At 36.9% G+C, this 26,381-nt stretch overlaps 1 protein-coding gene across 1 annotated transcript in view; it reads right to left on the bottom strand.

The window, feature by feature from the left end:
* The window catches only part of LOC134539647 (uncharacterized), a 43,042-nt gene extending 21,002 nt beyond the window's left edge, over nucleotides 1-22,040 (bottom strand). Inside the window, exons 1-7 of the mRNA XM_063381833.1 lie at nucleotides 19,863-22,040; nucleotides 17,280-17,408; nucleotides 12,473-12,662; nucleotides 9,452-9,665; nucleotides 7,707-7,859; nucleotides 6,590-6,726; nucleotides 4,542-4,778 (exon numbers count right to left, since the gene is read on the bottom strand). Coding sequence (XP_063237903.1) covers nucleotides 4,542-4,778; nucleotides 6,590-6,726; nucleotides 7,707-7,859; nucleotides 9,452-9,665; nucleotides 12,473-12,662; nucleotides 17,280-17,408; nucleotides 19,863-21,862 — 3,060 coding nt within the window. The 5' untranslated portion in view covers nucleotides 21,863-22,040. The remainder of the gene's footprint in view (nucleotides 1-4,541; nucleotides 4,779-6,589; nucleotides 6,727-7,706; nucleotides 7,860-9,451; nucleotides 9,666-12,472; nucleotides 12,663-17,279; nucleotides 17,409-19,862) is intronic.
* Between the last annotated feature and the right edge of the window lie 4,341 nt (nucleotides 22,041-26,381).

The raw sequence follows: 26,381 nt of genomic DNA, 5'->3' as shown, positions 1-26,381 counted from the left end.
ATGTGACCAGTAGTACTCTTTTTCCTTTAAAATTTTGTGCTGTTAGGTGGATAGAGAATTCGATAGTTGCAGCTCGTGCTATTGAAATGTGGCCTCATATGCTCAAGTATGTAAAGTCTGTAACAGACAAAAATGTTCCCAACCCCAACACCAAATCTTTCATGGCCATCAAAGAAGCGGCAGCTGACCCACTCACGCCTGTAAAACTGCTAGTATTTCAGTCAATTGCCAAAGAAGTGGAACCATTTTTGATAGCATATCAAACTGATAAGCCAGTTCTGCCATTTTTAGGGAAAGATATGTTGAAATTGCTGCGAAGCCTAATGGAAAGGTTTATCAAAGATGATATTATGAAGAATGCAAATTCTTGTGGCAAACTTGTCAGAGTTGAAGTTGCAAAGAAAGAAAACCATTTGCCAGCAACCAAAGTCTATTTAGGATTTGCTGCAGAAAATAGAGTAAAAGATTTGGTTCACAAGAATGTAAGCAAGGATCGTGACATTATACAGTTACGAATGGAATGTCGTGATTTTCTCTTGGAAATTGTGAAAAAGTTGTTGAACAAGTGTCCTTTACAATATTCTGTTGTTAGGAACCCCAGTTGTTTGGACCCTAGAGAAATGAATGACCAAAAAATTTGCACTACCCGGTTTTCATTAGTATTGAAAATTTTGGTAGATGCAGGGCGAGTTGAAGAAACAGACTGCGATGCATTACTTTCAGCTTACAAAGATTTTATTCTGGAGTTTGGTTCGTCATCACAGTTTCGAAATTTCAAACCTGAAGCTGACCGTTTGGATTCATTGTTATTTGGTAGTGCAAACTCTAGTTCCAACTACGTAGGATTATGGTGTGTGATGAAAATGCTGCTGATTTTGTCACATGGACAAGCCTCTGTTGAGAGAGGTTTCTCAGTTAACAGGCAAATTGAAGTAGAAAACATGCATGACCGTACAGTAATTTCGCAGAGAATCATTTGTCAGCATGTTACATCTGTTGGTGGTGTCTCAAATGTAAACATTACAAATGATCTGATAGCTTCAGCAGCAAGCGCACGCCAAAAATGGCAAAGCTTTTTGGAAGAGAAAAGGCGCAAGAAAGAAACAGAACAGCAGAAGTTAAAACGAAAAAATATCACAGATGAAATAGATGAACTCAAGACCAAGAAACAAAGAATCGAAGCAGATATTTGTGAACTCACAAAATCAGCTGATAGGTTCTCTGAACAGGCGGAAGCAACCGGTAGTTTAACCATGGTGTCAAAGTCCAACAGCCTTCGAAGAACAGCCAAAGAAAAATCTGCATCCCTTGCTGAAGTAAACAGACAGTTATGTGAGAAGTTAGAAGAATATAAAAATCACTAAGGTATTGTGTGAATGTTACGTAGGTTTTTAGGTAGGGATTAAATTTAGTAGAAAAACATACTTAACATACTAAAAATACAAAAGCAGAAATAGAAATGTTGCGAAACTAAACTTAATTTGACTTACTTAAGTAAAAATTTGATGTAGCTAATATAATTTATTTTTACTGTGGTCCTTGAAAAATTATTGTACAGTCCTTGAAAAGTCCTTGGAAAGTCCTTGAAAGTTAATTGTAAGTTCCTGTAAGAACCCTGTATATTCCTCAGGTCCCGTTTGGTTCCCATTTAATCCAATACAATACTTTCACGCGAATTATGTCTCAAAAATCTAATCCATCCCGCTATTTACGTCACGTAACAAAGATGGTAGGCCTAAAAACATTGTGAAAAACGTAACTATTATAGTCGGCAGTGAACATTTTAAATTGCAAAATAAACATATTTTATAACATGAAAAGTTGCTTTTATTTCTAAACATATAATAATTTAGCCTAGGCGTTTAAAAGTCCGAGTAATTATAGCAGGAGGCAATCTAAAATGTACTCGGGAAAAACGTAAACTCACGAATGTATAAACGTTCTGTTACTATATTTATGTCACAACTTAGCCGAAATACTGGTACGAGACACAAACCTCACTAGATAAAAGGAGCGGAGTCTTGGTAACTGTTTTAAACGTATTTTATAATTTCGGAAGTATTGTACAGTTGACGCATATTTTTTAAACTACAGTAGAACCCCGATTTAACGAAGTGCTATGGTTACCGAAAATGTTTACTCTAAATCAATGTTTCGTTAAATCCGATTTTCCGATTTTCAATGACCCCCGCACTCATAATCGCGTCCCTACCGTTTCCATATCGTAGACAGGGTCGACGCTGATATCTTGTGCTGCCGTGCTATCTCAGACTTCGTCAACTTTACATCTTCAACGTCTTTTAATCTCGCTCGTACGGCCCCCGGTTCGTACGTACACTTCGGTCGTACATACAGTTTTCAGAAACCGTAAAAAATGAGGCATAAAATAAAAGTTTAAAAATATGTAAAGTGTAAGAAATACGTTAAAGTGTATTAAAATACAGTCGCAACCTGCAGCGTTTATAACAAATACGAGCTACATACACATTGCGTCACAGTAAAAAATAAAAAATAAAAAAATTGGCCGCAAATTGATGGAAAATTTCCGTCGATAGCGCGCCGTACGCGGAGAAAGGTCATTGTACTCGGTCAGCTGCTATTACAGCGCGGCGTAGCCGCCGGCTGACTCTTTGTTCGCTGAGCTGCGCAGCACTTATAAAAAACATATTCCAAAAACTAAACACCGCGCACAAAGCTCTTACTGAGAATAATAAAGCTGTAGCAAACCGTATGTATTCGGTACCGAGTAACAGGTGCGCCATCTAGTAACGAGTAACGAAACGTTACACACGGCTGCATCTCGTTACTCGCATTTTTCGTATGTTTTACGCATGCGCGCGCATATTCGATGAATTTGCGTTACAAAGAACGATGTTTGTTTATTAAGTAAGTATAATTTAGAAATTCGACGTCAAAGTTTTTTTACTGTTTATTAAAGGTATTGTGTGTGTAGACAAAGTTTGAGATTGGAACAGAAACAACGTAAGAAAGTATTGTTTACAAATTAGAAATATGTTTTTATTATCGCGTATTTTCACGTTTTTTTTGTTCTTATCTTAAAAGAGATGGTATAAAAAAAGCCGCTCTAATGAGATTTAATTGTTTCTTGGTTAACAAAAACTGTTAATTATCAAATATTGTTAATTGTTTATATTCTATTTATTATTACTTACGCGACGTCATACTGTACGCGTACGCAATACGTCTCGATTCGTTGCTGCAACATAACTTAGCATGTTATGCCGTTATGCGGTATCAGAAGTAACGAGTAATGTAAAGTGATAAGATAGTAACGAGTACTAATTGTTATAGTAACGAATACATACGGGGACGCTTTTTTTCGTTACTTTTACACCTCTAGAGAATAATGATAATGGCGTATTGGTGTGACGTGGTCACAAGTTGAAAAAACCTGGAGGATGGGAAAGGGAATATTTGGAAATGTGTGATTATTGGCTAGCACTGTTACTATGCGGGCGTGTTTGGAAGATAACGTGGTGAGTCAAGCCAGGCATTGAAGAGGGGGAGGGGGATGCGGACAAAGAAACCCTTCATGACGTCATGTGTCGCGGACAGTCTATCTATTCAGGCGCGCGCAATGGCACGCACCTACGCAATTCAGTTACAGCGCCTGGAGTTTTTAAGCAATTTGAACAATTTGTTTTAATTTTTTCGTATTTGGACAGATGATGCAAAGGCACATATTAATATATAGTACCTCCATTCTATTACTGACACCACAAAGTGTAATTTTTAATAAGATTACATTACTATTTACTTTCATTTTTTGGAAATCTATATTATTATTTTAATAAATTGGTGTTTTTTTAATGGTTCCTGAAAACCTTTACGTTAAATCGCTGTTTTCGTTAAATCCGTGTTCGCAAAATCGGGGTTCTACTGTAACCATTTATATCTGGGGATCGTAAATAATTAATTATTGGTATCAAGACATCAAGGTGAACGTAAACTTGAACACGTCACGGCAGCGAGAAAACTGGTGCGTATACCAATAAACTGGTATTAAAACTGGACAAAACTGGTACATGGGAGGTGGAGCTTATATTTTTTTCCGCTTAGCTCGCATCTATTGGCTGGCTGCTGATGGAACGTCACGAGTCTGGGCGGAGCGTTGAGTGAGTTATACTGTGCATGCGCAGCTCAGAGAACAGAGAGAGCCAGCCGGCGGCTACGCCATGCCGTAACAGCTGATTGAGTACGATGACCTTTCTCCGCGCACGGCACGCTATATTGACGGTAAATTTCCAATTTGCGGCCCTTTTATTTAAAATTTTTTTACTGTGGTGCAATGCGTATGTGTAATGTAGATCGCATTTGTTATGAATGCTGCAGGATGTGACTGTATTTTAATTAACTTTAATGTATTTCTTACTTTTCCCTTTATTTACACTTTCATGGTTTTTACACTTTTTTACTTTGTCCCCATGATAAGTGCAAATAAGGGGTTTTGCTGTATATGTTAAGAGTTGATACTAATGAACGTTTGAAGTTCAGGTACCCCGAGGGGACGGGTGACGCACCTCGAGCCGGTGCAGCCGGCGGCCGGCGGGGTCGTCGACGGGCAGCAGGACGTCCCCGGCGACCGCCTGCAGCCTCCCCAGCAGCGCCTGCACCTCCTCCAGCACGGCGGCCAGGCAGGTGTCGTCCGCGCGCACGGCTTCCGCCCGCATCAGCAGCAGGTCCCACAGGGGCAGCAGGCCCGCCACCGCCGGCCCGCACACCTCCGCCAGCTCCTCCGCCGTGTACGTCGCCAGCAGCTGCCGACAATCCGCACCCTCGAGCACAACACTGTCGCTAACTCAGGGAAAACTATCATCATCCAGGCACGGCGAGACCACCGCAACATTACATCTACTTCCACCACGGGACTTACGGCAAAAAAAAAAGTGGCGCTGCGCCCCGGAAAACATTGCGTATAAGAATACGCGCGAGACTGTGGCATCCGAGTCGTGATGGCATCGCGCTGATTTTCGAGTTATGATAGTCTTGTACATGCTGCAGCGCATCTCATCCTCGTATCGCAGCGTGCTTTTTTCGAATGAGCATTTAAATTTCTCTTTCCCGATGAACAAGGTTCTGCTGTCGGCGCTGTCCTTCATTTTCGCGTGTTCTCTTGACACGTTAATGATTATAAATACCAGGGATGGTTCCGTAAATATTTTTCCGGTTCCGGTTCCGTTTCGGTTCCGGTTCTTCTCCGGTTCCGGTTCCTGTCTCATTGGTTGCGAGGATAATCGATCTTTAGGAAAAGAAAAAAAAAAATTACCGTCTCATCGGTAGTATTTTATAATGCAATGTTCGCACGTAGCAAACTTCTCATCTGCATCAAGAACGAAATGTTCCCACACAAGACGACGTTACTGCAACGAAACAAACTCCTCGTGCACAAAGCTGAAAATATTAGGTACTTCCCTTATTAATTTACGTGCCAATAACACAATTTTTTTTATCGCCTAAACCACGACAGTAGCCCAAAACAAAACGTCGAAGTTCTGGCTGTGTACCAACCTCCCGGTATTATTGGTCGCATGTGTTGAAAAATTACGGTAAAATAAGTATCATGTTAAAGTAACATCTAAAGGGGTGTTAATTGTTTACTTCAATTTTTACATACATTTAAAACCATATTGGTTTAATTCTGGAATGGTAAAATAACATTTACCGTTTATAAGTTAAAACGTATGATAAGTTGTGTAATCCATGGCTAGTTGGTCGTTATGTTCACAAAAACATGGCAGCGCAGCCGCGGCATATTACCGTATATAAATGAAAATAACAACATGACCAAGACGGAAATTAAGGAAAATTTTCAAATTACGTATCTGCATTGTGCTAAATTTACATAAAGAATAAAGTTATCCTGGCACTAAATATAATATAGAACATACTTATGGCTGTGATTGCATCAATTTTCTTAAGCGCATTGAGTCACGCCTGAAGTATGTACATACGGTAACGTCTGTCTGTTATAGATATGCGGAACGTTTTATTTTATTTATACGACTATACATAATGGAAAACACCATTAAATAAATCATTGTAACACGTCTTAACAATAATTATGCCGAACGGTTGTGCTTTAAATTTTAAGTGTAGTGAAAATACTGAAAATGAACCTTAACCTCGTAACTTTAAAAAACCGGTCTTTTCAGTACCCGAAAACGGTTCCGGTCCGAGGGCCTAGAACCGAGAAACCGAGGAACCAAAGAACCGACCAGACCCATCCCTAATAAATACTAAAGAAACAGATACAAACAAATTATTATTTTGCACTTTAGAGCCCTTTATGCAGTGGGTGCAAACTGACTATTGTTTGCTTGTTTTCAACTAATCAAAACATTCCAGATAGCAGATAAACTTGCCACCTGAACTAGAGCACTATATTTGGGCCTATATAATACAAATACACAATTTTTCCTCTGCGTAAGTAGAGAAAAATTTTTTAATTTGCAACCTAATGGATATTTTTGATCCCTTTCTGTTTCCCTTTAGTAATTTAATTTCCTGAACCAAATTTCCTTATCCCACCCAGCTGTGCTCAAAAATTCCAAGCCTCATAACGTCCTACCTCCTTGAGCCTTATTTTCCGTCGCTGAGATCGCACCTCCGGGCTCAGATGCGCCCAAGGCCCGCGTCTTTTACCTCTTCTTCGTCCCGGCCCTGTCCGCATCAAGCCGTTGATGGTCCCAATATCCGGTTTTAACTCTGAAACATAAGGAAAATAGCAAAATAAATTTTTAACTTATCTACTTATCATGCAAGGAAACTTTTATGTGGAATTTTTTTAAAAGAGTTTTCTAGTACCTATTAACATTAGATTTCTACCTATATACGTAACTACTAAGGTAAAACACTTCTAAGGAATAGCACCAACATTCCCATAAAGAGGGGGACAGGAATCCATTTTGAGATAAATTTTGCCCCCCACAGGGCAGTTGATCAAGACCCACACAACCTCCTTGAATGCCAGCCAGAAAAGCTACTGCATCATCATGTCCATAAAAGATTGTCCCAGTTATAAATTTTAATAGTACCACTGTAAACATTATAGCGTGTAACAATTAAGGAGTAAGATTTTAGATAAGCACATGCGCGAGTACTGCTTGTTTTCTCGCTTGCAGCGCCACCTACGCAAACTGGCGACTCCTGAGAGTAAATTCCCCAATTACGTAATAGAGGGTGAACCTGTAAACTTTATTTGGCAACAGGATGGAGCCCCTCCTCATTGGCATCTCTTTGTACGAGAGTGGTTGAACGTGCAAGTATCTGACCGTTGGATATTGTAATGGTCGAGACGACAGAGCTCTTTTTTTGCTGGCCTCCAAGTTCACCTGACATAATGTCGTGCAATTTTTTTCCTTAGTCTCTTTATAAAAGAGTAGTGTCTATGTTCCGTCGCTACCTAATGATTTACCAGAGTTGAGACACAGAATTGAATCACTCCGGACTTGTTAAAAAAAAGAATTAGACTTTAGGTTGGATGTGTGTCGTATAACTAAAGGTACACATGTTTAACATTTGCAAGAAAAACCAGAATATTTTACCTTCAATTTGATGTATGATTTGTTTTAAATCGTCTAAATTAAACTGTTATAACATACCATTGAAACTGGGACATTCGTTTATGGATATCCTGCATAATACCTATTTGAACCATTTGCATCCACTACTGAAGAGAGCCTCACCAGTTCGCGCCGGAGGAACCTGGATCTGGTCTATGCTGCCGTGGTCGGGAAATGCTTCGAAATGCCTCGCCATGCGGGAGTGGCCCAGGTATATCTTCTGGCACGTGGGACAGCGGAAATGCGACGAGATCTTCCGTTTCCGTACAACCAAACCTACGTCGAAGTGAAAAAATACAATCTATTACAGTATTACAAACCACATCAATGTTTTTGTCAAGCCAAACTGTACACCACTTACTTACCGAAAAACAAGAAAAAAATTCAAATACAATAATTGCGCTCGTTACAAAATTATAAGCATATCCACACTTTAAAAACAGTCTCCGTGGTGTTAAAGCTATTTTGTTATTAATCGGCACAAAATCGGGGTGTACATATAGCTTTTCTAAAAATTGTTATGTCTGCAGAAACCTGCCTAAATTAGCCTATAAATTACACAGTGAATGTTCACAACTGTAACAAACATGGCAGTGTTTCAGATTTGTCTAACTCTCTACTTTACTCATTGTTCTCTCCCTCTCTCCTTCTACCACCAAAACTTTCCAACGAACGTTCTTTCCAAACCCTGCTCCGTCGAGCAAGGTTCATTACATATATTACTCACGTTGACTCAATTACCTACTCATTTCCATTTCCCTGTGATTCTGATTCCTACCATCTGTAAAATCAAAGTTTCACTTCAAAAAAACTGTAAGAACACTACTCTTGGATAAATGCTTTTATGCAAGCTATGTTACGAATACATGTAAGATTTTAAATAAACATGTTGAATTGCTAACAGGATCCAAGTTTTTTTTTTTTCGTTGCTTTAAATTTATTTCATCTCGAATGTTTGCTTCCAGTTCACATTAATACCGTATTTACTCGCGTAAAGGCCCCTCCGACAACACTGCACATCAACACAAGTCCGCGAGTCCAGCTTTCATTATCTTTATGTCGTTTCAGATATACGACTAACTGCTTACGTCTGGCACGCCTCACGACAGTCCTACCGAGAACGGACAAACTATATAATACCAGACTCTGCATCACTGCCGCTCACAACATCACCTCCCGCCGCTCACAATACTTGGCTTGCTGTTTGATGCATGCCAAGCTGCCCTGCCCTCGGATAAACCCAGAAAAACATGTTTTTAAATTATTTTTTTTCAAAAATTTTTTCAAAACGAAGAGGGGGGTGGCATATACGCGGGCAGGGCCTTTACGAGAGCAAATACGGTATTTTTGTATTAAAATACTATGTAACCAGGTGGATTTTTCTTAACCCTTTCCTGCCTGGCGGGACTTGTGAGTCCCACAAAGTTTGAAGCCCCATAGAAATAGTGTGTGCATGTTTGAAACCACATGCCGCCTGTCGGGACCCCTGGGTCCCTGCATAGCTCTGCTCTGCCAGTTGTCGAAGAAGTTCGATCGACAGCCGAGAGGTTGCAGCACTAATACGGCAGCGCTGCACCAGTCTGGAGCGCCCTTTTTTTTTTTTGTTCGTTGAGCTGGACATATGATAAATGCCTGTCAGGACTTAAAAAGTCCCATCATTAAAAAATATATTAAATATAAATAAAAAAAATTGGGAAAAAATTATGGTCTCCTTTCGTGCCTACTTAAATATAAAAATGAAATAAAAATTACAAAATTCAATCTTTTTACATTTCTAGGCAGGAAAGGGTAATAATGTACACCCCTCTGACCAGGAACGACTCCGGGCCCCACAAGGCACGGCAGATCTCGGTACGCGCTGGTAGCACCTGGTAGCAGCTCCTTGACCTCGGGCAGCTTCTCCTTCTCGTCCACCTCCTCGTGCTCGCTCATCTGGTAGTCGGAGTAGCCGCCGTCCGAGTCGTCAAGGTCGGCGTCCGCGAAGTCCAGGTGGTGTAGCCGCTTGTAGTCCTTCACCATGTGGCGCGGCGGCCGAGACAGCCGGCCCGAGCGGGTTCGCGGCAGCTGCTTCTTGCGCTCCCCCTGCGACGGCAACGTGAAGCACTGTGTCAGGTCCGTCAATGATCCGATATTCCACTCAATACTTCAGATCAAATAAAATTACATGATTTTTCACCGACAGATACAAAACGACGGCAACGTGAAGCAGGAAGCACTGTGTCAGGTCCGTAAATAATCTGATATTCGACTCAATATTTCAGATTGAATAAAATTACATAATTTGTCACCAACAGATACAAAACGACGGTAACGTGAAGCGGGAAGCACTGTGTCAGGTCCGTCAATAATCTGATATTCCACTCAATATTTCAGATCGAATAAAATTACATTATTTGTTACCAACAGATACAAAACGACGGCAACGAGAAGCAGGAAGCACTGTGTCAGGTCCGTCAATAATCTGATATTCCACTCAATATTTCAGATCGAATAAAATTACATAATTTGTCACCAACAGATACAAAACGACGGCAACGTGAAGCGGGAAGCACTGTCTGTAAAAAATCTAATATTAGACTCAATATTTCAAATCAAATAAAATTACATAATTTGTTACCAACAGATACAAAACGACGGCAACGTGAAGCGAGAAGCACTGTGTTAGGTCCGTCAATAATCTGATATTCCACTCAATATTTCAAATCGAATAAAATTACATTAATCTGTCACCAACAGACACAAAAATTAAGTTTACGTTGGGGAGTTAAGGCGAGAACAAAGTGAGGATGAGATGGTACGGCCGTGTCCCAGGAAAATGCGAAAAAGAGAGGCCGACTGCGAAAATGATGCGGTCGGAAGTACACGGGAAGAAGACCTCAAAGGAAGACTCGAGGAGGACATGGTAAAAGCAGATATAGTTAAGAGGAGTGCGGTAGAGAGGAGAAGACTGGAATGAAGTGTGAAGGATATGGAACGGTGGGAGGGATACGGGAAGATATGGAGGCATTTTACTTTGGCTGGCACGGCCACAGGCTGGAAAGCAGTTGATGATGATGACCAACAGATACACTGCGTGTAACTCAATCAAAGAAAAAATTTTAATGCAAAAAAAAGTAACATGCTTTGGTGAGATGTTTGGATTTGGGTTCTGTAGCATAAACATAAATTTTTTTTTATGTACTAAATAATCTGTGATTACAAATAAAATATATTAAAAATACTCTATTTTTATTAACATAATCAGTTGGATCTACAAAAAAAATTTTCAAAATTAAAATTTTACTTTTTAAGGAAAAACATTGCTAAGATTATTTCCTTGCATTTTACACAACTCTATTTTTTTTTTCATGTTGTTTGCATCAAAATTTCTTCGACTCCTGTAAGTTATGAAATAAATCAGTTTAACTATTTGTTTGAATTCAATTTTAAAACCATTTTATATGCTTGAATAATTTGAACTTTAATTCAAAATCTGATTTGAATTTTTTTTAAAAAAAAAATAGGGTTCACAAAGGCTTATCATTAATTCAAACCTGAATGGGCCATAATTTGGGCACTTTGCAATATCGAGGTTTGCATTCACCAAACTATTACACAATTCATCTAATCACAAATTTTATAAAATTACTACAGAAAATTAAAATAAAATATTTATCTACGTTACTAGTATTCCTGAAACAAGTAGATTACGCTCTAAGAAAATCACCACATTATTTTATACATTATCAAGTGTGATATATTTATAGGTAATGAAATACAGTTCAAGGTTATGTACACTTTTGTACTGTGCTACTCATAAGGATTTACAACAGTGGACTGCACAATGCACCAAACTTACCTAAATAAATAACCTTAAAGGAGACTATCATTTTGAATGAATATATATTTCTAAGCTGTTTTCCTCATCCTTCACTGAACTAACACTTTCAAATTTTTTTGTTCTATCCATGTATGATATTAGGATTTACCATTTTTTTCCCAGTGGGACAAACAAGCTTGTTTTACATAATATACCAAATTTTGTACTAAAGAAACAAATAAACTGCTTTAAGCATTCTAACTCCTCTGTAATTTCTAGGGACAGTGAAAAATTTTTTTTTTTTTTTTACTAATGAGAACTTAGTATTAAAAGGGTTTTTATAAGATGTTTCAGTGCAACTCACTTTGAGAAATTTTATAACATTTCACATTCAGAGCACAGGATGTTTCATGGCCAGTGTATCCAAGACGATTTTTGGATCACGACACCGTAACTAAAAATTTCTAAAATTGATGGTACACTTCATAAATTTTTACTGCATTTTTTTTAAAATAAATAAATAAATAGGAATTTTATGTACGTTAGATTACTAGGACATACAGAATATGAAAATAAACTTTCCAAGAATTTATACAAGAATAAATTCAACAGAATGAATGCTGGACATGAGGTATTATTCGGTACAAGATTATATGGTGAATTGCGGTAAAACCCAAATAACACTGAAATACAAGTTAATACAACATGTTGGAATTAAGTAGCATTTGATCAAAACTTAAAATCAAATCATAATAAAAGTAATCTTTTACTGTTTCAAATTCAAAGTATGTTATTTTCGGAAAAAAAAAAGAAAAAAGAAAAACTGTACCAAAGTGCAGGGATCAGAAAAATTAATTTAATTTCTTTTGATCAGCAACTCTTATTGATCACTTTTAAACCTATAATACTCACTATTTAATACAAATTATTTTATCGTAAAAATGCAATGTATGTTTTACTATTATTTTGGTGGAGTAGAAGTACAACGGAACATATTTAAAGCAATTCTCTGTTTTAAATACGAAATCGGACTAAAAATAAAAACGTTAAATCTCCAGTTACTATCCATCTACCCTGCCAACGCCCTCACTTTGCTGCTGTCGTCGAGAAGGCGATCCTCGTCCAGATCCAGGTCTATGGAGCGACTGCTGTCGTAACCTCTCCCCGGCGCCCGCCAGCCCGACTTGGGGGGCCGGCCGCGTCTCCCCCGGCCTCGAGACGGCCGGATGTCCGACGGGGACCCGGGATCGCCTATGTCCAGGTCCTCCGGGTACACCACCCTTTGGGTAACAAAACCACAGCTGCAATTGACAAGCCGCACTAAACGTCCTTAGGTTCGTCTAACAGACCTGAGAACTGTAACTTTCAAAGCTGAACTTAACAGCACAGCAAGAACTGAATTAAACAACGCAGTATTTTAAAAAAAAATTGGTTGTCTGTAAAGTCGATTTATGGATGATAGTTTAACGTGACAACGTCATAACAAAACATTGATGAAATGATTGCATACTTTTATGAATAAAATTGAATCATTTTTATTAAAATATCACTATTTTGTATGGATACAAAGAAGGGGTGAAATGAAATCTAAAATTCAATTGATAAATTTACTTTTATTTGCACTCATTAATTCAAATATGTTTATTACTTTAACAAAGAGTTTATTTTAACTATAACTTTTATACATGTTTATTATTTAACTTCTTCCAATCTGTGTTATTCTGTTAAGGATAGGACGATGATAGGAAAAGTAGGAAACGAATGGGAGTGTTTCAAGTTTAATGTGCCTCGAAAAAGTCAAATCGATGGTTGTTCCAATCGAGTGGAAGAGAGATAGATGCGGCGCAAGCGTACAATGAGCGTAACGGGATACAGCGTAATGGGACAATGTGCGTAACGGGACACATTTTTGTGCGTGCAGCCGGCGTTCATCGATTTATTAGACATTGTCACGTCAAAAAAATTAAACTGAATTTAGAAAAAAGAAATTAGCACAAAAAGTTCTGTGTTAAAGAGGTATCACACATCTTATCTGCAGATTCAAATTTATTTTCCAATTGACATTTCCGAAAAGTTGACCCAGACTTGAGTTGTCTTACATGCCAGAAACTACAGTATATACATTTTACTGAATAACTTTAATACAGCAAAAGTGAGCCCCTATGCTACAAGCTTCTTATTTCAATTTATTATTCATGCACAAATAAAATTCAACAGTAGTAGGCCAGTTTACAATTTTTTTTTTTTTTTTTTGTTTTACAAAGAATAAAAATAAACACTTTAACTGACTCCGTTACAGAAATTTGGGAATACTGATTAAGTAATAATTAATATGTATTCTAATCAACTCAAAGGTAAGTTAAGAAATAGTGTACCTGTATTCTAAATTTAAAATAAAGATCCATTTGTTCAAACAACTTAAAATAATCTAGGTATCTGTAAAAAGGATAAATTATTTGTCTATTTTAAGGATAGCTATACCCAAAATAAGTTAAATTGTAAATGTAAATTATGGCATATTCTTTATTAAAAAAAAAATAAGATGCATATTCCACAGGAATTTTATAAATCTATCTAATTAAACTAAAAGAAGGTAAGTGTGGTTTCACAAGGTAAAATATAACCTCAAATGCACTTAAATAGAGTTACAAAGTCAGATATTTCATCTATACTAAAAAATAAAACAAGATTACACAGTACGGCTTTAGAAAATGTTATTCTTACACCATTTTGTTATGAATTAAATCTTTATATTAACCTGAAATTTTATTGTGCCAATTTCATAAGTAAAAAACAATTGGAATAATTCACACATTTTTCACTAAATGGTAAACATATCAACAATACCCTGAAATTGCACGAGTAAAGCTGCAGGTTAGAAGTGTGTGTGCATGTGTGCATGTATATATATGAGTACATATATAATCATACATACCTACACATACATACAAACATAAAAAGTAATATAAACCCATTAATATATTGTAAAATTATTTACAGAGTATTATTTTATTAGCTTAATAATTATTTGATTAATTGGTATTTTATTGTACTAATGTCAATGCCAATGCTAGAGTGACATATGTATAATACTCTATGATATAAACCTAGCAAAGAGAATGTGATAGAAACATTTTGTTCTAGCATAATAATTGTTCCCTGCAATGAGGAAGAAACTGTTAAAGTGAAAAAAGTTAAAAAAATAAAATACACCACTACCTAAACACACATGTGTTCAATAATCCTGTAAGAGTATAACTTTATACAAAATATTTGCAGATAAATATTAAATTTAATTATCAAGATTGTGTGTGTCAAGAAAAAAAGAAGATATATTTTACATATTTGCAACTGACAGAACTTATTTTATGGAACTTAAAAGCGTACTGTATAAAGGCAATATTTACGCTTTATAGAAAGTAAATATTTAATTTCATGTAATATTTATTTAGTTTATTTATATTTCATTTCTTATGTTTATTTGGACTCTACGATCAACCCAGACTGTAAATTTCTTTCGTTATTGTTTGTCTATGTATTACTCTATCTATGTTTATTTTATTTTTAAATATTGTCAAAGTTAGCATAGCAGTAATATTTTGAATTAACAATTAATTTAAAGATGAACATGTCAGAAATGGTTTGTAATTTTATTTTCTTTTGTTTTAAAAACAAACTAAAGACAACTGTTTATTAATGACGGAAAAATATTCTTTTAGAACAAATTGAGACTTGATCAAGACAGCTGCAAATACGCAACACATTTTGAAATTGATTTATAATTTAATACATTTATTCGAGGATTTGAAATAACCGCTACTGCAAATATTAGCTGAGTTTGTAAGAGAATAACAATTTTAATCTATGGAAGATTATACTCAAATATCAAGATTTTAAATAATTATTTCTAAGAAGAGAAATCGTAGTAAATCCGTATTCAAGAGACCGCCAAATTCATTTGATATTCAATGACTACTACGAAGACTGAATACCATTTGTAATACGAAGAAAGAAGAATCCTGTAGAAATGAGAAGTCACAGTTTGAGCCCAAGAAGGATAAACGTCGCGCAGTCCAGTCCTGTCGCAGCCCACATTCGGAAGGACGGAGGGGTTTCGGTGCGTATTCCTACCGCACACTAGAGGACGAAGGAGCAACACAACTACCGCAGTCATTGACGTGTTGAACCAAGGAGTCTCCGAGAGCCTACACGTTTCGTGGGTATCCTGCATCAAGGTTTGGTCCCTTATCCCATCAACCTTAGACTCGCCGTATAGAACTCCCTGAACTAATTTCAGTTTAAGCAAAACTAACATTGTTTTGACCGATCTAGACTCTGTAATATTATAATGGATATCCTCTGTAAAGAAAACATTCTTAACTTGTTCATCTTTAGATTTAGAATCAAATCCCGGAATCGCGGTCCCGATCATGATAGTATGACTCAGTACAGGTACAGATGGAATTTGGTAGTGTAATAATGTGTTATCTTTTCTGACAAGTACTGCTTGAACGTACCCAGTGGTCTACGCTCTACAGGACAGATTTTAGTTAAGAATTGATAACTTACTAATTTTACCTTTCATTTTAATGTGTGACTTTAATTGTACGAAATACTTTAAATTACACTTAAATATTTAACATTTGATAGTGAAAACAACTCACTCAAGTGTTAATAGAATTGTTGGATGCTTGAAGTTGATAGTCATATTAAATACCATCTGTAGCTTAGAATAAGTTAGTTTAAGGTAATCTTCATGTTATGTGTTGTTTTATATATGTCAAAGTGTATTGTCACCGTCATAATACGCACTACACATGAATATAGACAGTACATTTGGATTTTGATTACACTTTATTCCAAGGTCTAAAGTTACGATATTATTATTTAACGTACCTTTGAAACACCTTACCTTGACTTTTACACTCAAGTATCGTAACACAATTCTTGATACCTACTAAGAGAGTTCAGCTAGAATTGAGGAAATTATTAAATAAATTAGATAATTTCATTTAGACACTAGCTGGCTACACACCAGCTATAATAGTGTTGAGAATAACAGAAACTATCATCAGACTGAACTACTTCAAAACTGTGATGAAAGTCAAAATTCTTCCCGAAAGAAGATCACAGACTTTACAATTCCCAGTGCCTGGTGATAGGACGAATCCCGGAGGATTGAAGGAGCAGTTATGACCACAAGTCGTGGATATCAAGTAATACCTATGCTTGTAGTGTATTTGTAACTGCCTTGTCACTATCTTTCATTTAGTTTGAGTCCATGTTTGACGATTGTATGTCGTTTATTGCAACTCAGTGGCAGGGATAGTAATTTAAATACTAAAAGAATCTAGTGTGATTGAGCTTATTATTTGATTGAAAACTAGTACATCACTCATTAACCAGTTTGCATACCAGCCAGTTAAGATAATTTGTAAAATAATAGTGGGATAGTAATGTTTAACATTGTTAGTATTCCTTCTCCTCATTAGATTAATTGTACTTTTTTGTAAGTTTTTTATTTTTTATTTAATTTAGTGCTGATAAGTTTTCTATTAATTGTACATTTGGTGTTCAAAATTAAGATTATCGTTTCGGTATAATTGATAAAAAAAATACTAATGTGGGGTAATAACATTTAATTGATCTCACAAGTGAAGGTACACCCACATAAATTTGGAGTCCTAGGTGGGGAATCCGCAGTATTAAATCAGGCAAGTTCAAATATTTAAAAAAATTACATCCATACAGTACACCACATCTTATGAATAATAGTTGGTAATCATTGATCAACAGTGCAGACAAAACTTACTTACTTTTATTGAAAGAAAATTCACCTAGCAATTAAAATATACAAAATAATAAGAGATGAACGTGCAAAAAGGAGCCATCTTCACCTGTAGATTATGCGAGTCTTGGTCTCTGCATCATACAGTACGTTCTTACTCCTCGATGTGGCATCCAAGTTCTGTTGCTGGAGTACTGTTGCTATCTGTCGCAACTGACTATCACTCAGTGACTGCATGCTGAAGACAAATTGACAGCAATCGAGACCCTAATAAAAGAATTGTAAATCTACACAAACAAAATAAACTACAACTATCATCCAATCAAGGTATCATCACCCAGCTTGAATCAAATAGGTATTTTGAAAAATCACCATCCATAGATACATTTTCATTATTAAGTCAATTCCTAAAATATGCTGATTCCAATTCCAGTTTTCATTCTGTAGATTTTGATTCAATACTCTTTAAAGTAATGCTTATCAAACTCTTCATATATTATCAGATATGTTTGTTGCTTACATTACATTACTATTACAAAATAATTTCACTATTTTACAATTTAAAAAATTTATAGACAGCTTCAATTACCTTATAGCCAAAAACTAATAATTTTAATTTGCCAATGCTGTTTATATTAAACAATAAAACTCAAATATTTTCAAATAATTTTCAATATATAGGTACCTATAGCATAAAAATAAAAAATACATATGTTATGTTACATAGATATTTGATGTACGTACTTTTATACTGTGATAAAGCTGCATTTTGGTAAATTTAACATAAAACAGGGTGCAATCTTGCTTCAAATTATGGAGAATTATTTTTATGGCACTTTTAGTAAAGTAAAAAAAAATGTGAGCGGGTGTAACATCTAACCTCGGTTCTCATGTTGCAAATACAGTTATAATATGAACAACAACAACAACAACAATAAACAATTCCAAGATTTTGATGCTGTAGAAAAACAATTTTTTTCTGATTCTGAAATCATTGGATTTTAAATCCCTCGATTCCACAGGAGTCAATGGAATCAGCCGAATCCAAAATCAGAATTGTCCCAACACTTAGTTTTCATACTTCCCAAGACTTTTAAGTAGTTTAATTTTTTTTTGTTCAAGTGTTGTAAAATTTATTAACTGTTAGTGTGAATGAATAGTACAATTTGATTGTCAATATAAATTTTACATAGATTAGAGATCGGTAATGTTATGTTAGTAGCTGATAAGAATATAGCCCAATTCTAAAAATATTATTAAAAGTTTAAATATTTTATTGGTGATGTAATGTTCAATACTAAAAAAAAACTTACATTTCTGGAAATTTATTAGCGGTGAAAGCATACAAAGATATTTTGCTTATGGAGAGTAGATTGCTTAGTAAGTGTAGGTAGAGTTTAGGAGCTTTTCTGAAAAAAATTAAAAACTAGAAACATAGTATTTATGAGTTCTGCTTAAGTTTCTTAGTTATTCTGTGATTGTCTTTAATTTAGTTTATTTTTTTCCCCAAATATTATTGCTGAATCTGCACCAGTCTGCTTCCCTGAACATGACATAGACAGGACCTTAAGATCCACAATAGCCTTTTCCTTAGCTTAGTACATAAATGCAAATTTTTTCGTAGAATGCAGGTGGGATTATGGAATATTTAATGTAATTTTCTAAAATATATATTCATCTAAAATGTTAAAAATAAATTTTGAACATGGTATTTTTGAGTTTCATTATATTTGATAATAATTATTAATAGTAGTTTAATTATCAACCAGTAGTTTACAGTTTTGAATAATTGGTTAGGTAATGACAGCTTCATTCTAGCTTAGGTTAGATTCTTTCAAATTACTGTAATGGTGTGAATGATTGGTTTGGATAGGTTGACTAAATTTAAAATACTTAACTGCATTTTTTGGGGCAAAAAGTACTCAGAACTATAATTTTCAGAATTTTATTTTTCTGAGCACTTACTCCAGGAAATTACAAGTCCCAACATTATTTATTTTGTAAAAGTTAGGAGAAAGCTCCACAGTTTAAATTGGTACCCAAAGTATTTTTCAGGTACAAATTGCTAGGTTGGAAAAAAAAACCAAAGAACCTATTTTTTTTGTTTTAAACCAAGTTTCTTTACTATATTTAGTTATTTGGGTTCTCACAATGTTCAAATGAAAGCCATACAACATCCCGATTTCTGTTACTCATGTTGAACAAGAATTGTTAACATCAAAGAACGGAAGTCCACCAAATCTGTAAATTTGATTGGGACAACCACTAAAATGGTATTTCCCCACAAGAGGATTATTCATAGAATGGTTGTTTCTCACAGAATGTGGATTTACAGTACAGTTGGGGATTTCCCACAGAATAAGAATTGACAATTTAATATTTTTAATTATAGTGGAGTATTTTATTGGGTATTATTTACAACTTATTCAAATAATTTAAAAGATAAGATCTTGATTAATATGTACTTTTTTGTTCCTATAAATCACAAACAACATTAATTACGAAACTTTTGTTATTAAAGTAGAATTAGATCTTTCATTAAAAAAATTAAGATAATCTATTCAAAATACATTTCTTAAAAAGCCATTTGGGTTTTTATAAAAAAACTTGGTTTAAACCATTATGGTTTAAATCAGCCAACCCTACTGGAAATAACTTAATAAAAGTTAAAAGTAAAGCAGAGAATGTTTACCTGTGGAATGTTTGTCCGTGCTGTACTAACTGAATGGGGTTTTCACTGGATCCAAGCGGCTTGTTGGAGTTGGCTTTCGCAGGCGGCATTTTACTTAGTGTTGCAGATACAACGCTTGAAACAGAGTCTGAAGCTGTTTTAATGCCTGACGAAGCATTAACTGTGATGATCTTTGGCCCAGTTGAATTCACAGTGACGACTTTTGAGCCAGAAGAGCTCGCTGAGACTATTTTCGGAGCCAAGTTTGCCCCCAGCGTCCTTGCCTGAGAGCTGACACTCATGATCCTGGGAGCTAAGTTGGATGAGCTAGACACAACTTTCGTCGCCAAAATATTGCTCAAGGACTTTGCGGTCGACACAGTCGGAACAGACGATGACTTGGCCGTTCCCAGGCTTGATGCTGGAAGAATTGATGCAACCGAAGTGCTCGATGTTGGTAAAACTGATGCATTTGACACTATGCTTTGGCTCACTATGATTTTTGGCACAGACGTAACCGGCAACGACTGAGCGGCTGAAGAGATTGTCGGCGTACTTGCCACCTTCGTAGCACCTGAGTACGACCTTGGATACGTCACAGTAATTTTAGGTGTGGTGGAGTTGATGGCTGCAGGTTTAGATGCCAATTTGGGTGCGGAAGTGATGGAAGGGATCAACCGGCCCGTCGAAGACAGGATACTGGTGAACTTGCCGCCGGAGACGTTCGGCTGAAGCAAGTTGCGGTCATTTGACGATACCACTCGAATCAGCCCGCCGGCCAGCGAACCTGTTACAGATGACAGAGTGCCGGATACGATGGGCTCCACATCAGAGCTCATGCTGGCTATGGGGATTCCAACCACAGATTTGGATGCAGGTGAACTTGCTGGTGTGGCAGCTTCGCCACTAGTATCGACAGCTGTAACTGTAGAGTAAACCTCACTGATGCTGCTACCCTGAGCATCACTCGCCGAGATCTGATTAGATGAGGCTACCGGAGGAAACGGCACAAATGCAGGCACTTGTTGAACGGGTATGGATGGCTTCGCCACAACAGAAGCTTCATCACCAGTACTAGATGATGGCAAAATAACGTATGATATGTTTGTCTGACTATCTGTTAGAATACTTCCGGGCTCTACATTCTGAGTTTGGTACTCTCCCATCGACAAAGTCTGAATTGATACAGGTGTAGATACTGTCGAACCATAACTAAGGGATGGTATAGAGGAAGTAACGTAACTGGTAATGTTACCATTCTCTGAGTGTTCAAAAGATGATGTTGTTATTGTATTCACAGAAACACTATCATTTATAAAATCATTATTTTCATCCAAATGGTCCGGTGTACTACCTTTTCCACCATCATCGTGAATTTTGACAGTATAAGTAACCTGGCCATTTACTATCTGTGGTATCAAAGACAAAGGCTGGTTTGAATTACTCCCAAGAAAAGCACCCACAGGAGTCGACAAAACACTCAACGAGTCTGAGCCTGTCTGTGCACCCACACTTTCGTGATCATTTTCCACGGAAACCATTTTTGAACATGCATCATTATTCGAACCAGTATCGAATACGAATCCATGCTCGTCTTTAAGGGACCCGTCTGTGTAAATCAAATGATGCTCTCCTGAAGCATCAGTAATTAACATATTTTCGCCTCCATCATTTTCATCCTCTTCTTTGAGAACGGGCTCCCCATTCGCGAAACTTAAGCCTAATGCTTCTGCTTGTTCGGCAGTTAGTTGTATTGTTGTTGTATCACCCTGCTCCCCTTGCAAGATAGCTAACCCAACAATGTTGTTATTGCTACCTTCATCAGCATGCGCATCAGGCGTGATATACGTATTGCTATCATCTACAACAGTAGCAGAACCATCAGATACTTCTTGTAAAGCTTGTTGTATTAAATCAGTGTTTATTTCATTTAAAGAGTTACTTTCAGTTCCACCTTGAACTATAATAGTTTGTCCATTTATAACAAGCACTCGTGTTTGTTGTGTTTGATCTTCCGCCATTGCTCAAAAATAATAAAAAGTATTTTTATAACAAAACTAACACTGCAGGAAAAATTATCTTCAAATTAGATAAATTTCGATATACAAAAGTCATTACTGTAAAACGAATACACGAAAACAACTACGTATAATACATTTACAAACAAGCGAAAACAAGTCCTCCATTTTCTTCGAGGGAGACAAGACGCGCAAAGCACATAAAACTGTGTGTAGCCTTCGGTGTAGTAAAAAGATATTTACAAACATTAAAAGAATTAAACATATTACAATATTTGAACAATTTTACATACTTAAAATTGTAATACTTAAGTCAAATAATTTTATATTGATAAAAATATCAGGAAATAACATTATACGATCATAGATTCCATTCAAGGAATTTTTCGTAATTCACTTCTGAGGATTTTAACATTTTTAGACTTCCGCTCGCCCCCATGCAAACTATCTTTCTATAGACATACTGGAATAAAGAGGTGACAAAACACTGCAACATTCGCTATTCAGAATGTAAACCAAATTAAATTATGTTTAAAATTTTATTTAATAGAAATATGGGAAAAAACTTTGTCTTGACCAAGAGAAATGGTGTGTGAGAAGGGCATTCTTAATGTTGCATGCCTGTGGTTATATTTCTAATCATACTGTTTATCAACGGTGCAGGAAAGGATAGCATGAATTGGAACCTTTATTTGGAGACTGGCAACATGAGTAAGCAATTATTTGCACCTGATTAAGGCCACCAAACTTATTACTGACATATACTAGTTAGAGGAGTCCAAGTAAAACCTAAGGGAAAACATAGGCGCTCTCAAACAGGTTGAAAATGGGGCAGTAAATTTCTATCATACAAGGACCATGGCTTAGACCATGTTATTCACATGATTAAAAACAGTTTTTCTTGTTTTGTTTGATTAACTATGAGTGTACACATTCCTAGTGGTAGGAGACTACTATTACACCCCTCTGGCTGTCAGAAATTACATACATTGGCAAAAATAAATACATAAGTCTCAACATCAGAAGGCAAAAATAATTAAATTCACATAAATAATTAAATTTTTGATGCAAGATTTGAACTTTCTCTTTGACATCAACCCTCATACCTCGGCTTCCCTTTTAACCCATTTTAGCATGTTCAACCTGATGCTCTAAGATTTTTTACAGAGTAGTGTAGACTCGGCGGACGTCTCTCGGTGGTGGTGTTGTTGTTAAATTTTGTTTCCGGGTTCTAGCACTCTCAAGCAGAGTAACCTCCCAAAAAGGGTGATTCGTGGACTGTTCGGCCTGTGTGCCTACCTGGGGTATGTTAAACATAATGAAGAACGATGGTGGTGTGCAGGCTAGCCTGAACTAGTGTTTACCCACGTGTTCTGGGCCCATGGACATGCCCTGGCTAGACTAAACACTCCCGTTCTCATACTTACCAGGACAGGAAAATGAATGGGATGAAAAAACTTTACTTAATCGTCCAGTAGTAACTGCATTTGCATTTATTGTACTGCCCATGAGTTCTGAGAAAACACAACAATGCACACTCATCGTTAACAGAATAATTTGAATTACTTACATGGCACTAGTCTTTTGACTATAATTAAGGCCAGTGTGTATCAGCGATAAGGAGTAAAGTAATATAGTAACCAGAATCGGTTGGTCCCATAAGGTAAACATGAGTCTGCTTGTGTCATTGGCGTAGCTGTGTTCATAAAGTTGAGGGGGGGGGGACAAATAATGATTTTGATGTCATGTAAACCTATTCCCCTCTTACTAATACGGGGGGTCCGGGGGGGTCCTCCACTGGAAAATTTTGATTTTAAAAGTGCAAAATAGCACTTTTTAAGCAGTTTTTGTATCTAACCATTGGATACATTGATGTTAAATTATTATTGTTTCTTTAAGATAAAATTGGATGAGTGAAGAAATTACAAATAAAGTTGGGCAGAATAATATTATAAATTAAAAATATTACGGTCTAGAAAGTTGGGGGGGACAGTCCCTTCCACCCAAAAAGTTCAGGGGGACACGTCCCCCCTGTCCCCCCTGGTTCCTACACCCCTGGCTTGTGTGCCGAATAGTGTGAGGTTATAATTAAACGAGCAGGCCCCTGCTTAAAGACACCCACTGTAGTCCATGTATAGTTCAAATGTAAAAGGTTCTAGATCAAAATTAAAAGCTACAGCATAAATGATAAGTTAAAACAAACAAAATGCCAGGAGCTTCATAAAACATGTCAGATCTCGGTGGTGGTCTAGGAAAAACTGAAATGTGCACCAGATGTGGCTCCTGCTCGCTAGGAGCAGAAGTTTGGTAACACTATATAGTTGTGAGAGCTGCCAGTCTAGCTGTAAATAAAAGCTTTAAAAAAGAACATGATAAACAATTGTCTTCATGGCTTAAGTTCTGAAAGAATATCTGTGGAAATAAACATGGACCGTTTGAATGTTGGACCCAGCAGTGGTGCATGCCACAGGGCATGTTTCGATAGTGGCGGACAGTACACACCAAACTTAAATTAAGGGACAAAGAGGTATGATGTTAAACCTACGAAGTATTCATACTTCATATAATTTCTTACCTAATAGTGTTTCATGCACCCAGCACCAAATGGGAACAAGGGAGATTGGTAGTGTGGGTAATGCTCTCCAACCAAATAACTCGGTTATTTTATGTCAACATCGCACACTGCCATCAACTTTTCTCTGCAGGTTCAAGCCTGTGTAACACTTAAACTTGTGGCTACAGGAAAATCTGGACCCAAGTCTTTCTGTTCACTTAAACATTTGTAGCAGTGCAGTCAGATTTTGTCCGATTCGAGGTTTTATGTTAGCTTTGGCACATGAAATAAAAACTGATCAATAATATTATACTTTTTAATTTACACACACTCCCAATTGGGCTTTTATGCAGTGGCTAGGAATCCTCCTTTTTTTCAATACCTCCTCTCCCCCCTTTGTATTTCTACCGAGTCCCTCGCATCTCTCACCCTTAGCATTTCTTCCTCTAGCCCGTTCTTCACCATCCCTATCCACACTAGAATTGCAGGCTTTCCTATTTTCCTCCATTCTCTTTCCCCCATTCTGGTGATCCGCTCTACCCTCTATACCCACCTCTGTGCATCCTAACTTTCAGATGCCTCAGCCCCTTCTACCTCTATCAACTTAAAGAGCCTGACTAATCTTCCCACCTACCTCCTCACCCGGAATGCTGCCCACCATAACTCTGAAATTATCTCAGATAGACTAAGCATTACTCCTTCTTGTCCTTCCCTATTGCACATACCCATCACATACTTAGCTACTCCACATTGCACCTTCTCCAACTCGCTCAGACACCAGGTTGGGAAACCCAATTACATATGCACGTGACCAACGTGGAGTATGATTTTCCCTTTACCCTCCTCCCTGTTTCCTAAAGGGTCCTTCCAAGCAACCTAGCACCCTCCTTCCCTTACTCACCACCCATTGAACCTGTTTTGTCAATCACATGTTATTTTATAAGGTCACTTCCAGGTATTTATACTATTCTTCCTCCATTATCTCTGCCTATTCCAGCTTTACACTTCCGTAATTATCTTCCACTTTATAGTGAATATAACCACATTCATCTTTTTAGCAATCAGATACATCCCATTCTCCTCTGTCTATCGTTATAGCCTGATCAGATCTTGATGCAAGTGTACTCCTCCCCCCCCCCCCCCAAAAGCTTCTAAAAGATCTTTCTGTAACCCTGCCATCTGCATTTCACACAAAAAAAACCTCTCCTGAAAACATGCTGTCTGTTGTCCACCCACCTTAAGTAATCAATTTCCCTCATCACATACCTACTCATAGTCTCTCCATTACAGAATATCAGGCTGACCCACCTGTAATTTGCCGAATTTTCCTTATCCCTATCTTTCTTGTAAATTGTTACTATCACCACTACTTCCTTTCATTAGTTTGGCAGCATTCCCATCCCAAAGATTGTTTTGACGTCGTCCAGCCGAAGGCCACCTAAAGCCCGACCTGCACCCGCCAGTATCCGGCCCTGCTAACGGAACGAACCCCTAGCCATGGCCCACCCGAGTCAGGCGAGCCTCTGATACCAAGGTAGAACCAAGGGCCATGTCTAATTAATTAAACACCTCGACCCCAGTTCATTAATAATCTAAAATAATTTAATGGTAATTTCAATATAAATTAAAACACCCACCCAAGGAAAGTGCGATGCAGGAGTGCCCGAGTCACTCACATGTGAACTTGCCATAATAAGTTTGTAAGTGCCTCCTTTGCAGCTTCAGCCTTAATTAATTATAGTGTTGTGTTTACGTAAATATTACCTCCCCATTTTTTATGTGTAACTAGCCAACTGGAGCAGTCAGCAAGCGACGAACAGTCTCTGGTGAGACTCTGAACATTGAAACTTAATTTACACAAATTAATTAACCGTTATTATTAAAAGCCATCTGCCAATCAGATTAATTAAGAATAATTAATGTATGAATTTAGAGCTGCTCTAAGCTTATTATTAGTAAAATAAATTC

This window comes from Bacillus rossius, chromosome 15, assembly GCF_032445375.1.
Source record: "Bacillus rossius redtenbacheri isolate Brsri chromosome 15, Brsri_v3, whole genome shotgun sequence".
NCBI lineage: Eukaryota > Metazoa > Arthropoda > Insecta > Phasmatodea > Bacillidae > Bacillus > Bacillus rossius.
Note: the sequence above shows the minus strand (reverse complement) of the source record. Positions and strands in the feature narration are given on the sequence as shown.